This window comes from Tamandua tetradactyla, chromosome 17 (genome assembly GCF_023851605.1).
Source record: "Tamandua tetradactyla isolate mTamTet1 chromosome 17, mTamTet1.pri, whole genome shotgun sequence".
NCBI lineage: Eukaryota > Metazoa > Chordata > Mammalia > Pilosa > Myrmecophagidae > Tamandua > Tamandua tetradactyla.
In genome coordinates this window covers 26,254,463-26,275,448 of record NC_135343.1, presented here as the reverse complement: position 1 = coordinate 26,275,448, position 20,986 = coordinate 26,254,463, and the positions used below count along the sequence as shown (strand labels likewise).

At 36.7% G+C, this 20,986-nt stretch overlaps 2 protein-coding genes across 5 annotated transcripts in view; one reads left to right on the top strand and one right to left on the bottom strand.

Moving 5' to 3' along the window:
- Positions 1 to 9,274, bottom strand: part of ACYP2 (acylphosphatase 2) — a 350,111-nt gene extending 340,837 nt beyond the window's left edge. For all 3 annotated transcript variants that reach the window (XM_077134226.1, XM_077134227.1, XM_077134228.1), the window contains exon 1: positions 9,148 to 9,274. The gene's annotated coding sequence lies outside the window, so the exon portion shown is untranslated. The remainder of the gene's footprint in view (positions 1 to 9,147) is intronic.
- A 261-nt stretch (positions 9,275 to 9,535) lies between these two features.
- PSME4 (proteasome activator subunit 4) overlaps positions 9,536 to 20,986 on the top strand; it is a 92,437-nt gene continuing 80,986 nt past the window's right edge. For both annotated transcript variants that reach the window (XM_077134221.1, XM_077134220.1), the window contains exon 1: positions 9,536 to 9,792. In XM_077134221.1, the coding sequence (XP_076990336.1) occupies positions 9,551 to 9,792 (242 nt within the window). In that variant the 5' untranslated portion in view covers positions 9,536 to 9,550. The remainder of the gene's footprint in view (positions 9,793 to 20,986) is intronic.

Sequence of the window (20,986 nt, the reverse complement as noted above, 5' to 3'; positions counted from 1 at the left end):
ATGGGCAAAAGACATGAACAGAAATTTCACCAAAGACGATATACAGGTGGCAAATAAGCACATAAAAACATGTTCAACATCATTAGCCATCAGGGAAAAAAAAAAAAAGCCATAATGAGCTATTAGTACACACCTATCAGAGCAATTAAAATAAAAAGGTGACAATACCCAATGTTGGTGAGGATGCAGAGAAACTGGATTACACACATTGACTAGTGGGAATGTAAATTGTACTCCAGAAAAAAATTTGGCAGCTTCTTTAAAAAAACAACAACGTGCAATTATCATATGAGCTAGCAATTGCACTACTGGGCATTTATCCCAGAAAATGAAGATTTATGCTCACACAAAAACCCATAGATTAATGTTCATAGCTGATTTTTATCAAATAGTTAAAAAATAGAAGCAATCCAGATGTCCTTCACCGAGTGAATAGTTAAACTGTGGTACATCCATATCATAGAATACTATTCAGCAATAAAAAGGAACAAACTATTGGTACACATAACAGGTTGGATGAATTTCCAAGGAATTATGCTGAATGAAAAGAGTCACTCCCAAAAGGTTATAACCTATATGATTTAATTTTTTTGAAATGACAAAATACTAGAAATAGGGAACAGATTAGTGATTGCCAGGAATTAGGGAAGTGGAAAGGGGCAAAGAGGTAGGTTATAAAATGGCAACAGGAAGGAACCTCAAGGTGACAGAATTGTACTGTATCTTGACTGTATTGCGGTAAATATCCTCGTTGTGATATTGGATTACAATTCTGCAAGATGTTACCAATTTGGGGAAACTGGGTAAAGGGTACAAGGAATCCCTCTGCATTATTTATTAAAACTGTATGTGAGTTTACAACTTCTCAAAATAAAAAGATTAATTGAAAAAAAAAAACAACAAAACAAAGCACCAGAAAAATTGAATTACTCAGGTTCTGTGTCCAGAAAGCTAGATCATACACTATGGGTGTGGGTTAGGGTTTGTCCCATAGAAAATGCTTGTGTCCACTACTGACTATCCAGAGGTCCGAAATGAAATGGTAATGAACTGTAAAGGGACCTACATGTTCTCTGGGGCTAAATGGGAATTAGGAAGCAACACTTTGTGAAGATGCCTGAAGCAGGAGCTACTCCTCCTTCTTGTCTACCTCCTCCTTCTCTTTCTTGTCCTTCTTTGTGTTCCTTTCTCTTATTTCTTCTTTCTTTTTCTTCCTTCTTCTTCTCTAAATGGGAATTAGGAACCAACACTTTGTTGTGGTGGTGCCAGTAGCTTCTTCTTCTTAATTTTTTATACATATATAGAAGCAGTACATACAAAAAGTGTACACCTCAATGAATTTTAGCATACTACAGTCACCCAAATAACCAGTTCCCAGATGAAAAAACAAAGTAGAACCGCAGAAGCCCCTCTCATAACCCCCAGCATTCACTACCCTTAAGGGTAACCACTATTCTAACTTCTAACACAGCAGATTAGTTCAGCCTGTTTTTTTTTTTTAATTTTTTAAACATAATAATATACAAACATGAACATTCTTACCATATGATCATTCCATTCTTGATATATACTCAATAACTCACAATATCATCACATAGTTGTATATTCATCATCATGATTATTTCTTAGAATATTTCCATTAATTTAGAAAAAGAAATAAAAAGATAACAGAAAAAAAATTCATACATACCATACCCCTTACCCCTCCCTTTCATTGATCACTAGTAATTCAATCTACTAAATTTAACATTTGTTCTCCCTATTATTTATTTATTTTTAATCCATATGTTTTACTCATCTGCCCATAAGGTAGAAAAAAGAAGCATCAAACACAAGGTTTTCACAATCATACAGTCACATTGTGAAAACTGTATCATTATATAATCATTTTTAAGAAACATGGCTACTGGAACACAGCTCTACATTTTCAGGTACTTCTCTCCAGTTTCTCCATTATACCTTAAATAAAAAGGTGATATCTATATTATGCGTAAGAATAACCTCCAGGATAACTTCTCAACTCTGTAATCTCTCAGCCATTGACACTTTATTTTGTCTCATTTCTCTCTTCCCTGTTTTGGTCGAGAAGGTTTTCTCATTCCTGATGCTGAGTCCCAGCCCATTCTAGGATTTATGTCCCATGTGGCCAGGAAGGTTTACACACCTGGGAGTCATGTCCCACGTAGAGAGGGGGAGGGCAGTGAGTTTGCTTGTCCTGTTGGCTAAGAGAGAGAGCCCACAACTGAGCAACAAAAGAGGTTCTCTGGGGGTGACTCTTAGGCCTAATTCTAATTAGGCGTAGCTTATCCTTTGCAGGGATAAGTTTCAGATAAACAAACCCCAAGATTGAGGGCTCGGCCCAATCTTGGCTGTCCTCACTGGTTGTGAGAATATAAGGAATTCTCCACATGGGGAAGTTGAATTTTCCCCCTTTCTCACCATTTCCCTAAGGGGACTTTGCAAATGTTTTTTTATTCACTGTTCAAATCACTCTGGGATTTATCGGGGCATCACTCTGGCCAAACCTACAAAAATCTCATTCAGCCTGTTTCTGAGCCATATATATTTATATATGAATGGGATCATACAGAAGATGCTCTTTTGTGTCTGGCTTCTTTTGTTTCAATATTGTTTTTGAACTGTTTATAACTTTTTTATTCTTACCGCTATATGATATTTCATTTACAAATATATCACAACTTATCCATTTATTCATTTTACTGTTGATAGGCATTTGGGTTGTTCCTTGTTTGGGTTCTTTTTAATAGTGTTGCTATGAATATTCTAGTACATGCCTTTCAGTGAACATACGAATACATTTTCATTGGGTATTTTCCAGATAGTGGCTGCTCCAACGGCCAGGGTCCTGGAGTAAGGACAAAGTAAAATAGGACCTTCTCCTAACCTGAGATGAAATATAGTATAAGGGAATAATACATGTTAAACCTCTGAGATTTTTTATTAACGCAGCATAATCTGGCCCAATTTGTGTCAAACAACAAGCATCCTTGTCTTGTTTCTGACATTAATGGTCTCTTCTAAAATTCACTAAGTATAAAGATGATCACTCAAGGGAACTAGTTTAGTATAAGCAAAAGTTTGGAGCTGATTATAAAAATTGGAGTGATTATAAAAATACAAGCAATCCAATCCTCCAAAATTTCCGTAAATATTGCCTGACCCTGAATTTTCCAGTCTGTGGAAGGGAGTTTGAATTAGTTTTGTCTAGAGGCCTTAAGGGGTAGGGAGATCCTAGTTGATGTTTGGTTAAAATTTTAATATAGTTGTTTACATGTCTGTCAGTTCACTAGGCAGTGAACTCCTTGAGGACAAATACGGTGTCATTCATCTCATGACCTCAAACTTGGCACACAGGAGGCATCCAATACATGCTTATTGAATTAATGAATACATAATTCACTCCAAAGAATTAAGGATTTGATATACAGCCTCTCTTATGCGTCTATAAGTTCAAAAAAAGATTCTACTTAGTACAAAGATGGCAAACAGAAGCATTTCAAGAATCAGATCAAGTGTGAGTGTTTTGCTACCTATTCAAATTACACTTGCAGAAAATCCATTCTCTGCCTATGAGTAAGGCATGTTCTATTTATATACTCAAAAACCAGGAGTAGGTGGATAGAGTGTACATTCTCTTTGTGTATTATTATCTATCACATCTATTGTTAATTTTTTCAACTGCCATTAAAATATACATCTCTTTACTGTTTTTTATTACAAGGGAAGTTGTAAACTATATCATTCCCAGCTTGTCAAAATGAAACACGAACTTCAGTGGTACTGAATCTTGTACTTAAATATCAACAAAATATTTTTTAAATAATAAATTATTTTTTAATCACTAGATAAATATTGGCTTTTAGAAAGGCATTACCAATGGCCACCTCTGTGATATGATTTCAGGGACTCAAGGAGAACTCTTAATTGCTCACAATTGCTCCCTTTTGCTTCCAACGATGCCTGATACTTTAGAATTAGGTCATTCCTTAAGAGTCTTTCAGTTCCAGTGGCATGGCAGCCTAAGCCAGGACAGAAACCCTCTTACATAGAAATGCTGGATTGAACATAAATACAACAACAAATGAACTCACACAAAAAAGGAAAATCCTTACATGTCAGACATGAAAAGGAAGGAAAAACCAAAGCAGTAAGTGTGGGAATTGACTCTGCATCAACTTTGGAGCAGGTACTAAGCCTGGAAACAGCAAATGACTTGGGTTTTTTGTTGCTGTTGTTTAAATGTGGAAAATAAATGAATTTTAGTTGATTACAAACAATAATAAACAAGATTTATCTGAAACTTTCTTAAATATTAGAGACTTTTATGAGAGTACTAATTTTTATACACATCAAACCAAATGAATTTTTACTACTCATTCCATTTTATATGTAAAGAAACTGAGAAACGGATGCTTATCATCCTTCCTCACTCTTTGATTTTCTGATTATTCCACAAATAATTAGTTAACTTCTAAACTTTGGAGTGGAATCAGTAATTAAGAAGTTTCGCTACCAGAGAGCAAGAAATTGGAAAGATAGAGAAAAAAAGGAAAATTATAATACACTATGAAAAGTTCCTAATAGAGGTCAACACACCACCCAAGAGGTGATGGCTATCTAATCCATTTTTTGAGAAGGTCAGAGAAAGTTTTCCAAAGAAAGTTATCTCTAGGTTTATCTGATGAATGAGAGTTAGCCTGGAAAAGTATGGGGGAGGAAAGAGCTCTCCAGGTAGAGGGTACAGCAGTGCAAAATCTGTAAAGGGTGAGAAAAGATGAAAGAGCTTGATAACAAAGTCATACAAAGAACAAGGAAGAAAACAATTATATATTTATCTCAGGTATAAGACTTAAGGGAAGTGTCATAGCATGTATTTTCTTTTTTTAAGTATTTTTATATGGAGAGACTAACCTTATTCTACATTACTCCAGAAGAAAGAATGACCAGCAGAAATTAACTGGAGTTAAAATTTGGTGGCTTACAATTTAAGATTTTTTAATCTTAATAAACTTCTCAGCAATTAGATTGCTCTAACAGCAGAATGAGAAAGTTATCCAGAATGAGGTAGAGAGACAAAGATTTGCAAACTATATGTAAAAGATATGAAATCAGAATCAGAAGTTACAACATATGACTAGCAGGAAGAATTCTACAGGAAGAGAAGTGGGAGGAAGACATTTTGGACAGTAAACAGTTGAAAATTTTGCGTAACTGATGAAGTATATGAATCTTTTGATTCAAGAAATAAATTTCCCATGAAATATAAATAAAAATAAGCCCACTACATTGTACTAGCTACACTGTAGTAAAATGGCTAAATGCCTAATAAAGAGAAAAATATAAAATAATCATAATAACAATCATTCCTTTAGCTCCACTCTCCTTATTAAAAATTGAACTCCAAAAATACTCTAGTTCAAATGAAGTGGATAGTACGAGAAAGATTTTTGGATGAAAAATCCAAAACTTGAAAATTATATAGGAATCAGAAAAAAATTCTCAACATTTCTCAGAGTCAGTGTTCTTGTGCCTTTGATGTGTGACACAGCAAGAATGTGGATATTTGAGATGGAAAAATGAGTCATTATAATTCAAATATTTCTAAAGATTATGCACCTGGCAACAGTGATTCAATCACTTGCCAATTTTTCTCCATGCCCAAAGTATATCATATAGAGGGAAAACTACAGCAGGTGAAGAAATAACATTAATAATATATCTTTATTCCATTAGTTGCTACTAAGTGGATTATTAAGAAGTGGGACAATAACTATACCAAACATATATCTTTATTTTTTAGAACAGCTGTGATTTTACAGAAAAATCATGTAAAAAGTAGTTTCTATATACCACCTCCCCCCCATACACAGTTTTCTTAAACATTGCGTCCTAGATAGTAGGTACATTTGTTTTAATTGATGAATCAATATGATTATAATTACATTATAAACTAAAGCCCAAAGCTTATATTAGAGTTCACGCTTATGGAAAACAGTTCTACGCCTGTTTTTTTGTTTTTTTTTATTGTGGTAACATCTATACAACAGAAAATCTCCCATTTTAAGCACTTTCAGGTATACAATTCAGTGGTGCTAGATTCACAGTCTTGTATTATCATCAACATCATCCGTTACCAAAGCTTTTCCTTCACCCCTAACAGAAATTTTGTACCGATTAACATTGTCTCCCCATTTCCTACCTCAAGTCCTGCCCCTTGTAACCTGTATTCTAATTTCTGACTTGATGAATTTGCATATTCCAATTATTTCACGTGAGTGAGATCATACAATATTTGTTCCTGCCTGGCTTATTTCACGCAACATGATACCTTCATTACTTTTTATGGCTAAATAATATAAAAACAAATACTTAATGATAATTACACCTGCCAATTCCTTCAGCTTGAGGGGTAACCTTTTTTTCAGAATATTTTCCAAGAAGGTGTATTGTACTTTCTGGGTCTTCCAAGAGGGAAATGATATTTTGCTTCCTTGAGGGGTCTGATAAGAAGCCAATGTTCTCTTTAAGGTCTGGATGAAAGGACTATGGGCAGTTAGACTTTGACAGAGGTATCCTGGGCTCCAAGAAATAAGAAGTGCTTGGTATTAGGACTGAGAGGAAAAACCCTAGATTCTGGGTTATTGTCTCCATTGATGAGTAGACTAGATGACCCAAAGAAACATAAGTTCTTTCAACTTTCTCACCTAGAAGGGGTTTCAACAGTCTTTTCTATTAAACTTTCAGGTACAATAAATAGTAGAGAGAGACTTGATTTCTTTTGCTTCAAAGACTTTTTTGACTTTTGCAGTTCACATATCCACTCCTAGGAACCTGACCTCACCTGGAACCGCTTTGAAATCTTAATACTAAACATTCCCCTTCTTTCAGATCCCTTGCTCAAACTAATCCTTCAATATTGTCCTTTTACCTCCTCAGGATCTGCCATGCCTCGGCCCCTTATTCTTCCCCTATCAGTCTTCTCTCCTTCCTAAGGCTTCAAACAACTTAAGATGTTAATCACTCCCTTTCAGATATTCTCAAATCAAGTGTCTATATTTACAGAGAGTACTCAATAAAACAGTGTAGTTAATATGCTGGCAGATAAAAGTGCTCAATAAGTGGTATTCCATTATCACCACCAAAACAGAAAACACTCTCTTGCTCCTTTGTCATTGTGTCATACCAGTCATACAATCTTGGGCTATTAAACACTTTTGGAGAAAATAAGTGGATTGTACACAGAGATGATAGTAAATTCAGGCTTCCAGCCTTAACTAGGTACCTCTCCATGCCAAGCAAGTCTACTGTGTTTCTCTAATCAATTTTCTGATTTTTGAGACTACTCTAACCCTTGTTCAATTTCCTCACAACTCCTACCCACCACTTTCCCTATCACTCTCATTGTCTTCCTTCAAACAAAAAAAGAAACCATCAGAAATGTACTTTAACTTCCAGCCACTAAATCTGCAAATCTTCCATCTGCCCGCAGCTATCCTTTCCGTGTTTCCTCCTGACTATGAAAGCGGTCTGGTTTTCCTGGTAAGGACCAGCCCCTTCACATCCCCTCCCACTGTTATCCTGACCCACAAAGCTTACCTTTCTCTCTCCATTCATCCCTTTTCATCAATATGTAAATTTACCCCACCTTCAAAAACTCACTTTCATTCCTGATACATCCTTATACTTATCCTGTTCTTTCCATCCAAACTTTTCAAAAGGATTATGCACATTTGCTGCCTTTGTTTATTTACTTTCCATTCATCTTTTGTCACTGTAATCTAGTTTCCATTTCTACATTTCACAAAGTTGTTCTTATGTAATTTATCAGTAACTCCAAGGAACCCTTCTCAGGTTTCTTTTCATTTGACCTGCCAGTCTTGTTTGCTACTGTTGATCACTTCCTCTATCTGAAACACTCTGGTTTTACTGATGGTCTCTCTCCTAGAACCCCTACTACCTCTCTCTGACTGCTCTTTTGAGTATTCTCTGTGGGCTACCTCCTCTTTCTCTACCCATCTTTAAATGTCAGGGTTTTTCAAGGTTCTGTCAAGGGTCCTATTCTCTATTTCTTATTCCATCTGATCCATATGTCAAAATATCTACCCATCCCATAGGCATTTTGTCATTTCTGTCTTTAAACCTGCTTCTGCTCCTGTGTTCCCTATCCCTGTGAACACATCCTTCAGTCAGAAATTTGCCATCACCCTGTCTCTTCTTTTCCACTCTTCACATTCAATCAACTACCAAGCTTGACAAAGTAATTTCAACTGACATCGAGGCCATTATTAAGTCACCCAGATCATGGCACAGACTCTTAATGGATCCTCCAGTTTACCATCTTGCCAGTTGCAATTCATTCCCCACACAAAGCTAGGGTATCTTCTAAACTGCAAATCACATCATGCCACTCCTATGCTAAAAATCGATCCTTTAAAAGCTTCTTGTTGCCTTTAGGATAAAATGCCAAATTCTCTAGCATTTCCTTCTCAGTCTTATTACTCCACGCTCCTCCTTTCGCGAGCAATCTTCAACCATTCCTGACTTCTCTGAATTTGCAGAGTGCAGGTTTGCAGCCTCTGAGCTGTTCCCTCTGCTGGAATGTATGTTCTCCCTTTTATTCCTCACCAATTCTGCACGCAAACCTTAAATATCACCTCTAGGACCCACCTGACACCCCTCTAATTTGTACTATCCAGAGTTTCCAAGGCATCCTATACTTTCCTAGCAATTAAGAGCACTGTCTTGTAATTGCACATTTCCTTGACTGTAAGGCCCTGGAGGGCAGGAACCAGGTGCTCTTAAAACTCTCCCTGTCAAGAGCCTAAACCGAGAGCCTGACGCGTTCAATGACTTAACTGTTCTCTTCTCGGGACTGATGGCTACCGGAAGACCAGAAAGACGAAGGCTTAAAAGAGACAAAGTAAAAATCTCTAAGTAACAAATAAGATGGTTACAGGGTACACAGGCGCTTCCAGAAACTCTTATATAGCCGTGAAGTAGGGGTAATTCAGCGTGGGGACCCAGACCGACTCCCTCGCCGCAGGCCACGGCGACTGCGGGCTCCCAAGGACCGCCGCCAGCAGCGCGCGAGCCCGGGCGGGGCAGGACAATAGCTTGGAATTCTACCTCGTGCTTCCGGCGGGGCGGTCTCGCGCGCTGCCGGTGAGGCCCGGGGGTGGGGGCTAGAGCCCGGCCCGTGGCGAGTAGGCGCGGCCCCCCGGGCTCCCGCCGCGGCCGCCTCCGACCCGGTCCCGTCGCCCCGCCCCGCCCCGGAAGTGACTAGAGGTCTGTCCGGAACCTCCGGGCCCGGCGGCTGCAGCGTCACCAGCAGAGCCGGTGTGGGGCGGGCGGAGCTGTCGCTGCCGCCGCTAACGAACCCGGGACCGCGCGGGGAGCCAGCGGTCGGGCCGAGGGTGACGGGCCGCCGGCGGCCGCAGGGGGACGACGACGCGGAGGAGGCGGAACCCGGAGAGGGGAGGGGGTCGGGGAGGGCTAGGGTGGGAGGGGCTGGTGGGGTGTCCCTGGGCTCATGGAACTGGCCGAGCGGGCGGGCGGCGGGGAGCCCCCGGAGCCGGGCGGGCGTCCTTGGCCCTGCCCGCGGGCCTACGTTCCGCAGAAGGAGATCGTCTACAACAAGCTGCTACCTTACGCGGAGCGGCTGGACGCCGAGTCCGACTTGCAACTGGCCCAGATCAAAAGCAACCTGGGCCGGGCCGTGCAGCTCCAAGAGCTATGGCCCGGAGGCCTCTTCTGGACCAGGAAACTCTCCACGTAAGTGTGCCCGGAAAGGGGGCTGGAGGCAAAGGCTCAGCGGGAAGGCATACGGGGGTCTCGCACGACTGGACCCCATCTCTGCCCGATCTCTAGCCGGTGGTCCTGTGCAGTATCCCCGGAGGCCGGGGCACACCCAGACCACCTACTGCCACTCTCCTACGGGACCTCTCTAAGTCCTCCCTAACTGCTTCTCCCCAAGGGTTCGGGTTGTTGTCTTCTGATCTGTGGGGCCCCAGAGAGCCGGAGGGCACAGTGCCCCAAGGGGAAGAGATGAGCCATCCTCGAGGGTACACGTTGGACCTTTGCTTGTAGGTAGAGAGGATTCATCTTTGAGGGAGGAACTTTTGACTTCCCCCGGTTTTTTCTTCCCCTACGGTCTCCGCCTCTTATCCCTCTGTTAGCGTCTAGTAACTTTCTGCTCTCAGTTTCTGAATGGGAAGGAGGCCGTAGGAAAACTTCGGAGTTCCTTTTCTTTTTCATTTGGGGGTTGAGGGTTGGAGTTCTTGTGGATTTGTTGAAACGATTGGTTTCAAATCAGCTCTTAGCGAATCCTTGGGCCATAGACTAGAAGTTAATCTTAAGTCTAGAACTGGGGTAAGTGTATGTCACCGTCCTTGTGACTTTTCCTTTGGAAAGATCTTTACAATGCTAAGGAAAATAGGTAAGAAAGCTGTCAAGTTGTCCAAGGTGTTATTAGTATCAGACTTGTGTTAAGTTTTGAGTGGCTCAGATGGAATCATTTGCTGGAATTCTCTTCCTTTTTCCTTCTTTTTTAAAAATGCATAAACTAGCTATAAACTATAGTGTCACTGAGATTAGAAAAAACTGCTGTGGGGGGAAAAGGCTAGAGACTTTATTCGCTAGAAGGGGTTCTTCACTGTTAGAACTTTAAAAAAAGAATATTACTGTAGCATGTTTGATTAACTGTACATAAAATATGGTAACATTGTATGTTCAGACTTGAGGTTATGGATGGTTGAGTGCACAAGATATGTAACTTAGACAATGTTTACCCAAATCTGCTGAGTGAACTGGGTGATGACTCAGGGTTTTGTAATGCAATAGTCTTCTCCAGTTTTCACCAAGGAATGATTTTTATTTGCCAATTATTAGTGCATGTGACAAATTTCTCCCTTCCTCTTAGGGAGATGGGAATAATTTACCTTTTTAATTAAAAAACAAAGCTAAAAACAACTTGCCCTCTTCAAAAAGTGTTCGTAAAAGGTATCCGTTCTCTTGACTAGAGCGTGAAGAAGTTTGGTTTGTAGGATCCGTAGAAGATTTAGGAGTAAAGAAGAAAGCAACAGAAAGAAGAACCACTTTTAGTCAAAATGGGAAGAATCTTTTATAAATGATTAAAATTCAAGTGAGCCTCCTAGGTGTTTGTGTTTTTCAGGCATAGTAAAAATAAAATTATATTGTCAGCTTCAGTAATTTCCATTCTGTTTGACTTCCCAGACAATACCATTTTTGTGGACACGAACAGCTCTTTTCAATGTACAATATATAAGTAATCCAGTATGAGAATGCATATCTGTTTGGGATTTATGAACCTAGAATCTACGAAGGCATAGTTGAACATTGTTTTCTAAAATATTCATTATTAGGTTTAGTAAATTAGCATGAGGTCTTTGTTTTTCCTTTGTTCAGTTTACCTAGAAAGGGCTAAATATAGTGAAGACAGCCCTTGGAGTTTACAGCAGCATTGCAGTTATATGGCTTAATTCTTATGGACCCTTGTTCATTTAAAGCTAAATAAGTGCAAGAAAGCTGTCATGTAGAATTTTATTTTGGAACAGTGGTTAAATACTGCAAACTGATTCTTGAGATGACATTATGTGACATTTTGAACTTGGTGGGACATGTTGTGATCTAGGGTGTGTTTTTTTTTTCCTACGTCATATGTTAAGGTGAACTTTTTATAGTTGTGCTTGTTTTTTAAGCCCTCTGTGCTGCACAAGTTTACATCTAAATAATGCCAGGATATGTGATATTAGTTGTCAGTTACCTGACATGGTGATCATATTTATATTTAGTCCTCTTAAAAAGAATGGAGAGATATGTAAATAAAATCTAGTTTCATGGTATCTTTTTAAATAAAGTGATTTAAAGAAATGAAGAAAAGATCTAGTTTCAGCCACTAACACTGTGGTAGAAGTTATGTGAAATGAGAGGATTGGGCTAAATAATTCTTGAGGACCATTCCTGCTCTAGTATTCTATGATTTTATTTTTATATCCATTAAAGCCTGAAATAAGCCAGGTTATCTTTCTACAAGGACTGTTCGAGCAATTTGTGAAATACTGGAAATACTTGCATAGATCCAGTACATTTCTAAAGACCAGGGTGTAAATGCCCTTCTGGAAGTTCTGGGCCTGGGTATTAGACCAGAAGAGTGTACTCCTAACATTGAGTTCTACATTTGACCCCCTTTTTTGACATTTTACCCCATTTCAGTAGTTAACTAATTCTGCTTCAATCCATTTTTACTCTTGCAGGTCTGTTTAGCATCTCTGGGAAGAAGGGTTGTATCTGTGTATTTTAAAAATGGGGCCTTTGAAATAATACACGTTCTCTTGTACAGGTAGTTTAAAGGATTAGAACTGCCTCTTAATGAGAGAGTGAGTGGTGTAATATATCACAGGGCCAGTTTTTAAGAAGGGAGGAAACAAATTAGAGAAGTTGACACAAATTAGAGAAGGGAGGCACAAATTAATGGCCTTTAGAAAGCAGTAGACAGCTAGTGGGTACTGTAAGTAAAAGGTATCTATGTGAAGGGTCTAGGTAGGTAACTTGTCCATGTAAAGAATGAAGCGAGTTGGAGAAGATAATCCTGAAACTTGGGTTTTCTCCTATTGTCATTTGATCACAAGACCTCAGTATGTCTATACTCAAGATCTTACCTAACCTTTCCAGTGGTATTTCAAACTCAAATTTAACAGTGGACTGCTTTATTTATAAAAATAAAATTGTAAACATAAACTTGAGCTTCTTAGATTAAATACACACTGACATTTTGCTTCTTTTTTGACATTTTTCTTTTAACATTACTGATGATAGATCCCTGAAGTCTGCTCAGGGCTCCAAAGTACAGTTTGAAAACAGTCATTGGGCTTGATGGCCCCAAAGGGCCTTTCTGTATCTAGCTCTGAGTTCCTTTAAACTGGTTTGGAAAGGAGAGGGAGGAAAAGGAATGGGCTTTTACTGTGTTTCCTACAAGTTTACCCCATTAATGATCATTTTTATCTTTGGTTCTTTTTTTTTTTTAACAGAATTTTGATTTTAGTCAAGTTTTTATGTGACTTTAGTTTAATATGAAGTAAATTTACATTCCTGTTTGTTACAGTGAGGTGTTATATAGCCTGTGCTGTTTTATAATGAAATGAATGCATTATGCTGAGGAATCATTTCATTTACTAATTAAATTGTGGTTCCCTTTAGAATGAAATCACAGTTGTTTAATTATTATTAAGAACATTATGTAGCCTTCCTGGATAGAAATTGGATTATCCTAGTTGAAACCATATAAGTTGATTATATACCCACTGGACACTGAAGTTTAGTCAAGGTATGAGTTCTCAAATACACTGACCTCCTCTTGAGGAATGTAATAAGTGACCACAGGAGTCCCCAGTTTAATATCATCTTGGTGTGGAGGAAAAAGTACAAAATGCTAACTGCTGAATTTCAGTTCTTTGTTCTGAAATGTGATGCTTTTGAGGGTATCTAATATTTGAGTAAGGAAATTGAAGTATGCAATAAATACAAGTGCTTTTTTGTGAAAGAATCTTGAAATCTTGACAACTTATCACATTCATCAGTGAGAACCAAAGGGGTTAAAGTTTATTATTAAGTAACGATATTTACTTTATTTACATTATTAAGTAACCACATTTTAAATGGGGATCAAAATTTCTTTGTAGCAGAAAAAGTTGGTTTTCCATAGAAAAAACAAAGAAATGAATTAAATTACTTTGTGGGACATGAATTCTTCTGACAAAGTTGTGTAATAATAGAATAAGGTATCCTGCTTATTTGGTTTTTCATAGCACTAACACATTTTTTTCAAAAATTTATCAAAATAATATCAATTTGCAAGAACCCCTCTTAATCATTCTTTTTTTTTTTTTTTTTTTTTAACATGGGCAAGCATCAGGAATCGAACTCGGGTCTCTGACATGGCATGCAAGAACTCTGCTTGATGAGCCTCCATGGCCTACCTTTAATCATTCTTTTAAAATATCTTATCAATTTATGCCTCACTAGTTACTTTTTAATAATTCATTGGCTATTTTTGCCAGAATCTTGTCAGTGGGTAAATGTGTGATTCTTATTTGAACAGTTTTCTAATACCATTTATTTAGTTTTTTGTTTTAAACATTTTTTATTATGGAAAATATCAAACATATACAAAGAAGACAGACTATAATGAATCCTCATGTACCCATCACCTGTCTTCAACAGTTATCAACTCATGGTCAATCTTGTTTCTTCCATTATCTCACTCCACCTCATCCCCACCATTTTTTAACAATTGTAACTTCATTTGTAAATATTTCCAGTGTTCATAGTACATGGAACCTTGAGTAGGGCATGAGATTGTAGGGTTGTCCAGAGTGATGCCCCAATAAATCCCAGAGTGATTTGAACAGTGAATAAAAAAGTATTTGCAAAGTCCCCTTGAGGGAATGGTGAGAGAGGGGAAAAATTTAGCTTCCCCAAGTGGAGAATTCTTGATATTCTCACAAGCAGTGGGGACAACTAGAGCAGTAGGCTGAGCCCCAAATCTTGGGGTTTGTTCATATGAAACTTAACACCCTGCCAAGGGTAGGCTAAGCCTACTTAAAATTAGGCCTAAGAGTCACCCCCCCCCCAAGAGAACCTCTTTTGTTACTCAGATGTGGCCTCTCTTTCTCTCTCTCAGCCAACATGACAAGCAAACTCACTGCCCTCCCCCTCTCTGTGTGGGACAGAACTCCCAGGGGCTTAGACCTTCCTGGCAATGTGGGACAGAAATCCTAGAATGAATTGGGACTCAGCATCAAGGGATTGAGAAAACCTTTTTGACCAAAAGGGGGAAGAGAGAAATGAGACAAAATAAAGTGTCAGTCGCTGAGAGATTCCAAACAAGAGTCGAGAAGTTATACTGGAGGTTATTCTTGCGCATAATATCGATATCACCTTTTTAGTTAAGATGTAATGGAGAGACTGGAGGGAAGTACCTGAAAATGTAGAGCTGTGTTCCAGTAGACATGTTTCTTGAAGATGATTGTATAATGATATAGCTTTTGCAATGTGATTGTGATTGTGAAAACCTTGTGTCTGATACTCCTTTTATCTGCCTTATTGACAAATGAGTAAAACATATGGATTAAAAATAAATATATAATAAATACAAAAAAATGTTAAAATAAATTCAGTAGATTGAAATGCTAGTGATCAGTGAAAGGGAAGGGTAAGGGGTATGGTATGTAAGAATTTTCTTCTGTTTTCTTTTAATTTATTTTTCTAAATTGATGCAAATGTTCTAAGAAATGATCACGATGATAAATATACAATTATTGATGATGTTGTGAGTTACTGCTTATATATGTAGAATGGAATGATATGGTAAGAATATGTTTGTTATGTTTTAAAAAAATTAAATAAATACATAATGGGGGAACAAATGTTAAAATAAATTTAGTAGATTGAAATGCTGGTGATCAATGAAAAGGAGGGGTAAGGGGTATGGTATGTATGAATTTTTTTCTGTTTTCTTTCTGTTTTTCTAAACTGATACAAATGTTCTAAGAAATTATCATGATGATAAATATACAAGTATTGATGATATTGTGAGTTACTGATTATATATGTAGAATGGAATGATCATATGATAAGAATGTTTGTGTTTGTATGTTGGTATGTTTAATAAAATATAAAAAAAAATATTTCCAGTGTGTATCTAAAGAAAAGAACAGAAAACAAACAAACAAACCCATAGTAGCAATAACATTAAGCCTAGAAACATTTAACAATAATCTAGTAACACTTTGATCAACCTCAAGAAGTTCTGCATCTTTTGTAAAATTTATGAATGCATTCCCCCGCCCGCACTCTTGAGTTTGCATTTCATTTGCAAATGAAATTAAACCTTTGTTTAAGGTTTACTATAATCAGAAACCTCATGGGCAGGAATAAAGAAATAGTTCATGAATGAGCATTTTTGTGGTATGACCCTTTTTTCCTCCTTCTTCAATCACTCGGAGTGACAGAACTCATCTTGAGTGATCTCCATTTTTAACACAAGTACATAGAGGCATATAGTTTGACACAAAGTAATGGAGGCAGGTTGCAAACTTATTTGACCGAATTATTTTTCCTAGTACCTTGTATGGTTTGGGCATTGTGTTTGGCACTCGGAATGTATCAGAGAAAGATTTCTGTCCTCTGGGAGTTCCAGTGTGCTCCTATGCTTAGTGTATATTTTTGTTCATTTAGGACAGACTGATGCAAGGTAGCTACATTAAAAGAAATACGGAGAAAGAAAATATGAATTTTTATTGAATTACTTAAAAAATAGATCTTATTCCGACCAGTGTGTTTTAATGCCCCACAGTGAGGTATTGATGCAGGCAGTTTAAAAAAAAAAAAAAAAGAAAGAAAAGAACTGCTAGTTCTTTGAGATCTGAATGTATCATTTAAAAAGTTTTCCCAAGTGTTCTTGCTACAGTGTTGTAAAACACAATTGGCTCTGAAGTACATGTTTTTAATTGAAGTGAAAGGGAAACTAACAGTTTTATGAATTTATGTTGGTTTTTTTTAGGGAAGCTTATTAATTAGTAAGTAAGTGCATAACCTCTAAGCCCGTTTTTCTCAGAGTCAACTTTTTTCTGTTAAGTGAGACTGGTTTCTAGTTAAACTGTCTACCCACTCACTCCCTCCACTCCTTTTTTGGGGGGCGGTGCATGGTCCAGGAATTGAACCTGAGCCTCCCTCATGGAAGGCCAGCATTCTACCCCCACTCCCTTTTTTTTTTAATTAAAAAAATGCAAACCTAACCTTTGTAGAAAATTAGATTAAAGTGTCATGCTGGATGTGTGAAAAACAAACTGCATGGTTATAAAAGCAAAACTAATCAGACAACAACAAAACCCTATACTCATTGAGACCCACACTGGAATGTTAAAAGCTGCGTCTATCATAGAATATTTCCATGGTGAAATCTTGAGGTTGGCTACTTTCGCATTCAGCCTATACTTAGCATTTCTTCAGTATCTCTTGATCTCTTGTTCATTCTTTTATATTCTTTATTTTCATATCTTTTTTCCGCTAGTGTGAGCTTTCATGAAGTATCTTCCACATTTACCTCTTCTCTGTTCTTCATCCAACATTTAGTAAAGCAGTGTGTATCTTCATAGGTATGCAATATTAGAATTAACTTTTATGTTCTTTATTAACTAAAGCATGGGAATATAAGGAATTGTTATTTTTACAGTTAAAATACAGAAAATGAATCTGACATGAGGTTCATTTTAAAACTGGGTTCATAAGAAGGTATACATTTAAAGAAGCAGAGGGAAGGAGGATTTTGGCTAAGGAAGGTAATGGAATGTTTCATAACCCAAAAGAGATCTGGAAGGTGGTGGTTAGCAAAGTAGAAAAGAAAGCAGATTACGTTGTTTGCATCAAGGATTTTGACAGAGATGATCATTTAAAAATAAATCTGTAATGTTACAGTCAAATACTTAATATTACAAAATTTAGAGTTATTAAAATACTTTGTTAAATGAACTATAAAATTCATAAAAGATATCACCTTTTTATGTTAATTTGGCTATCAGAACCATATTAGTAAAAAATACATTGTTTCAGCATTCATATTTAGAGTCTAAATTTTAGAGTTTAAAGTTGTATAAAGGTTTTTTCCCATTCCAAGAAAAAACTAACACTGTTCCAGCTGTGAGATGGGTTGGGTATAAGAATAGTATTGTAGTTGAAACACAGTGAAGATTACTTAAGAAATATTTAATATGCTTAATAATCTTATGTTAATATAAATGGAATGTGTTAGTAATCTTTGGGCTGTAATATATGGGTTTTTCATTTCATTTTCTAACAATTTCTTTTTTAAGCCAAGGATGAACATGTGGAAGTTTTTAGAGCAAGAAATTTTATGAATGCATTCTTTTGCACATGAGTGTATACTTTCAGGCAGATAATTTTTTTCTTATTTCTCTACTCAAATGGATTTTAAATGAAGTTGGGAATTTTGGGCAGATTCCTGAAGAGTTTAGTCAGAGTGATTTGTGTTCTGGAGAAGGTAGGTTATTTTTAGAGATTCCAATAAGTATTTTCACGTTTCTCTCAACAAATAACATGCTCTATTCTGTGTGTGGCAGGAGAAAAGTTACCATTTAACAAAGTCAGGAATGAATTAGAAATGTGACTTTTTTTAAATTCATAATTTGGCAGGCAGAACTATCTTGACCTTCTTCCCCCCCTTTACTGTATTTTTTATCTGCATGTTCATTTATAAATACTATACATAGTTTTCCAAACTAGTTGATGAGCAAAGATTGTGAAATCAATTAAGTAAGTGGTTGTTTTTTTGTTTTTTTTTTTAAGTGAACTAGACTAGAGTGCATTTGGAAGTAGTAAAGGTGAATGTTCATGACCTTGTTTTAGTTATATATGTATGTGTATACTGAGTTAACATATATTTATTACAGTGGGTTGTGTCCAAAAACATTTGAAAGCTCCTGATTTAATTTAATACAGGTTTATGTCTGTCAGCTCACATCATTAATACCTATTTATTGAGATATAGAGATATAAGGGATGGAAATGTAAAGTTTCAAGTTAAAAAATATCATAACCTGAGGGGTCTTATAAGAGAGCATTAATACATTGTTAAATTAATGACATAGAAACTACCTATCATAGACTGTGCCAGCACTGTGTTAAATTCATTATTTCATTTCATTCTCACAAACAACCCATTAAATGTTAGGTACATTTATTATCCCAGTTTTAATAGTTGAAGAAACAAGGCTTAATGAGGTTACATAGTGGCATATTTGTCTGAATATCTCAGAGGTCCTGCTCTTAACCACTGAACCTTGGTTTCTGTCCAAAAGAAAGGAAAGTTTCCTGGCCTTTAAAGTCTGGTAGGTCTATCCAGGGAAAGGAGAATTGTAGTTCAGCCTTTCAGGTTGGATTTGAATAGGTAAGGAAGAATTAGGAGAAATCCATTCACTCTTACTGGAACAGAGATAAGATCAATTACATTGACCATACAGCTTTTAAAATCTGTACTTACAGTATCATATTGAAATAATCAGTTACCTGTCTCCCTCTCTAGGCCATATGCTTCAGGGCTATTTCTTACTTATTTTTGTTTCATTGCTTGTTGACATATCTAGCTCATAATTGACACTCAGTAAAGCATATGAAGAAATTATTCCCTTTAATCCATGTCTCAAGAGAGACAACTAGGAAAAGAAGAGCCAGCATTATTAGGTATTAATAATAATGACAATTTAGAAATTGTTTTGTCACTTAATTACTAAAGCAAGAAACATAATTCTGAGCTTACAATATGCTGAAACTCCAGTGAGTGTTGTGTCTGGGCTGTGATGATTAAGGATAGAAGTGTTTATCTCAGATTCCCTTGTCCATTTAGAGGTTTCCGTCAGAAATACTATATTTGGTAAAGATGATAAGCCTGTTTTTTAGTGTGTTTTGGAAACTGTCTCAAAGCTAGTTTGCTTAATTTGGTCGAATATTTGTTTTGCTACTTTGAGGTGGTTTGTTTGTTTACTTGTTTTATTTTGAAAGGCTTAGCCCTGGTAAGTTTATAAGCACATAAGTCAGTATATTCTGTAAGATTTACTGGTACATTCAATCAGTTAAATGTTTTTCAGATTGTAATGTATACCTCACTTCGTGTCTGGTTAGAGCTGAAAATTGAATAGGTAGAGAGCCATGGTCTCTATCATCAAGTAGCTTTCTATTATTTAAAGTAATAAAATAATGTATGAGTAATCTATATATAATTATAGTAGGTATACTAACTATAGTATTCATAACTGCAGTATGAGATAAAAATGTGAACAGTAATCAGGTTTGGTACCAGCTGTCAAGGATTTAAGAGGAAAGATAACACTTAGGATTGGAAAGAAGAAAGATTTCATGAAGGAGGAAGTCTTAAAGGATAGATAAGGCTTTCAAGGATATGAGCATATAATTCACATGAAAGTAATTAGTATAGTAAGCAAACTTTTTAGAATATATTTGGTCTCCTAACTAAAGAAATATAAACTGAACAGATTACATTAGTAGTACATTTTTAATGATTTAAATAGATTTTTAAAAATGTGTATTATGCACGTTTGCTAGGTTCCATGGGTTTCAAACTTAGTGACATATCTGGGGAACTTATAAAAAAATAACTGCACTGGGCTCCACTTCAGAACAATTAAATCAGATTATCTGTGGGTGGGGCTGTTTCATATACATTAATTTTATGGCCTTGTGAAGAAACCATAGCCTTGTGAGGAAACCCAGGTTTTTTTTACTTGACTTTATATAGTCCTACCAACAACTTTTGAGAAGTCCTGTTCCTCAGTGATTTCACCAATACTAGGTATTGTTAGGCTTTTAAATTTTAGCTAGGCTGATGGCTGTGAAGTGGTACATTTCTGTAGTTTTAATTTGCTTTTACTAGTGAGTAGTGATGTGGGTGTTGCCTTCAGAGAAGTGCCTAAATCTTTGCTCATATTTTATTGTGTAGTTTGTGTCTTTTTTAAAAAATTGATTTGTAGTAGTTTTTAATGTAATTTGTATATGAGTCCTTTATCATATATAAGCATTCCAATATCTGACCTGGATTTTCTCTTTTAATGTGTCTCTGAGTGGAAATTCTTAATTTAATGAAGACTAACTTATTTTCTCTTTTATGATTAATGCTTTTTGTGCCTTTAAAAATAAATCTTGGACTGTTTTTTGTGAAATGCTAATATAAGAACCAGTTGCTGATTGTCAAGGAGCAGGGGAAACAATTTCTGAGGAATCTTGTAAAATCTCTAGTTTTGTCAGCAGTTTATTCTGGCCCTTCTAGAATTCCCTCTTGTTGGGCTCTTCTTTTGAATTTCTTAAAACAGAAATGATCAGTTACCACTTTCTCTAATAAGCGAGGAATAGTATTATT